General features: G+C 64.1%; 1 protein-coding gene across 1 annotated transcript; it reads right to left on the bottom strand.

Annotated features, from left to right (window-relative positions):
* Positions 1–286: 286 nt before the first annotated feature.
* PABPC1L2B (poly(A) binding protein cytoplasmic 1 like 2B) lies at positions 287–904 on the bottom strand. Its single transcript, XM_062184512.1, has one exon. The coding sequence runs from the start codon at positions 887–889 to the stop codon at positions 287–289; it is 603 nt and encodes a 200-aa protein (XP_062040496.1). The 5' UTR covers positions 890–904.
* Between the last annotated feature and the right edge of the window lie 351 nt (positions 905–1,255).

Raw genomic sequence — 1,255 nt, 5'->3', positions numbered from 1 at the left:
TATCCAATGGCACATATTAATAAGAGTATTCACAATGTCCTTGGTGGGGTAGGGGGAAGAGGCAGGGAGGGGAGGGGAAAGGGGGAGCAAGGGTGGGGGGATTAGGGAGGGGGGAGGGGCTAAAGAGGGGAGAAGGACAGGGTTGGGGGAGAGGGGAAGGAAAGAGAGAGACCTGCACTCCCAATACAATACACTGCTGGTGGGTTGGGCGTGGGTGGGTTGGGGGGGTTGTAAACCGGGTGGGAGCCAAGATTTGGCTCTGCTGGCTGGATGCTCCTGGATGTGTTTATCGCAAGGTGGCCTCCTCGTCGGTGTCTTCCTCGAAATCCTTGACGTCAGCACTGGTGGATTGCCTGGCCCAGGCTCCCCTTTCGGCCTCTCGCTCTTTGTGGGACTTGAATCTGCCGACGAAAATTTTGCGGTAGTTGAGGAACATGCCATTCATTGCATCTATGGCCCTTTCGGCCGACTCCTGCTTCTGGAAGTGCACGAACCCATAGCCCTTGGGCCCCTTTTCGTCGCAGGCCACTTTGCAGGAGAGGATGTTGCCGAAGGCTGAGAAGATGTTGTACAGCGCCTTGTTGTCAATGGTCTTGCCCAGGTTCTTGATGAAGACGTTGCCCACCCCGCTCTTGCGGAGCGAGGGGTCCCTCTGGGACCACATGATGCGCACCGGCCTGCCCTTTATGACATCGAAATTCAGGGTCTCCAGGGCCCGCTTGGCGTCCACCGGTTGCTGGTAGTTGACATACGCGTAGCCCAAAGAGCGGCGGGTGATCTTGTCCCTGCAGATGCGGATGGAGAGGATGGGCCCGGCTGGGCTGAACTTCTCGTAGAGCATTGCCTCGGTCACTTCGGGGTGCAGATCGCCCACGTACAGCGAGGCCATGGGAAAGTCTGGGTTCCCCTCCGAGCCCCCGCCCGTCTCCGCATCCGCATCTGCATCCGCGGCCGCGGCCGCCGCCGCCGCCGCCGCCGCCGCCGCCGCCGCCGCTGCCACGGCCGCCGCTACCTCCTCGTCCGCATCTGCGTCCGCGTCCGCATCCGCATCCGGATCCGCATTCGCCTCCCCCAAGGGGGGCGCCGCAGCCTCTGTTGCTGCGGCGGCGGCTTCTGCCGAGCTGGCCGCCGCCGCCGCCACCCGGGCGGCCTCCGCCTCCTCCCCTGCCAGGGCGGCCGCCGCCTCCCCCAGGGTGGCCGCCGCCTCCTCTACCGAGGCCTCGGCCTCCACCTCAGCCTCCACCTCGGCTTCCGC

This window comes from Lepus europaeus, chromosome X, assembly GCF_033115175.1.
Source record: "Lepus europaeus isolate LE1 chromosome X, mLepTim1.pri, whole genome shotgun sequence".
NCBI classification, from domain to species: Eukaryota; Metazoa; Chordata; class Mammalia; order Lagomorpha; family Leporidae; genus Lepus; species Lepus europaeus.
Note: the sequence above shows the minus strand (reverse complement) of the source record. Positions and strands in the feature narration are given on the sequence as shown.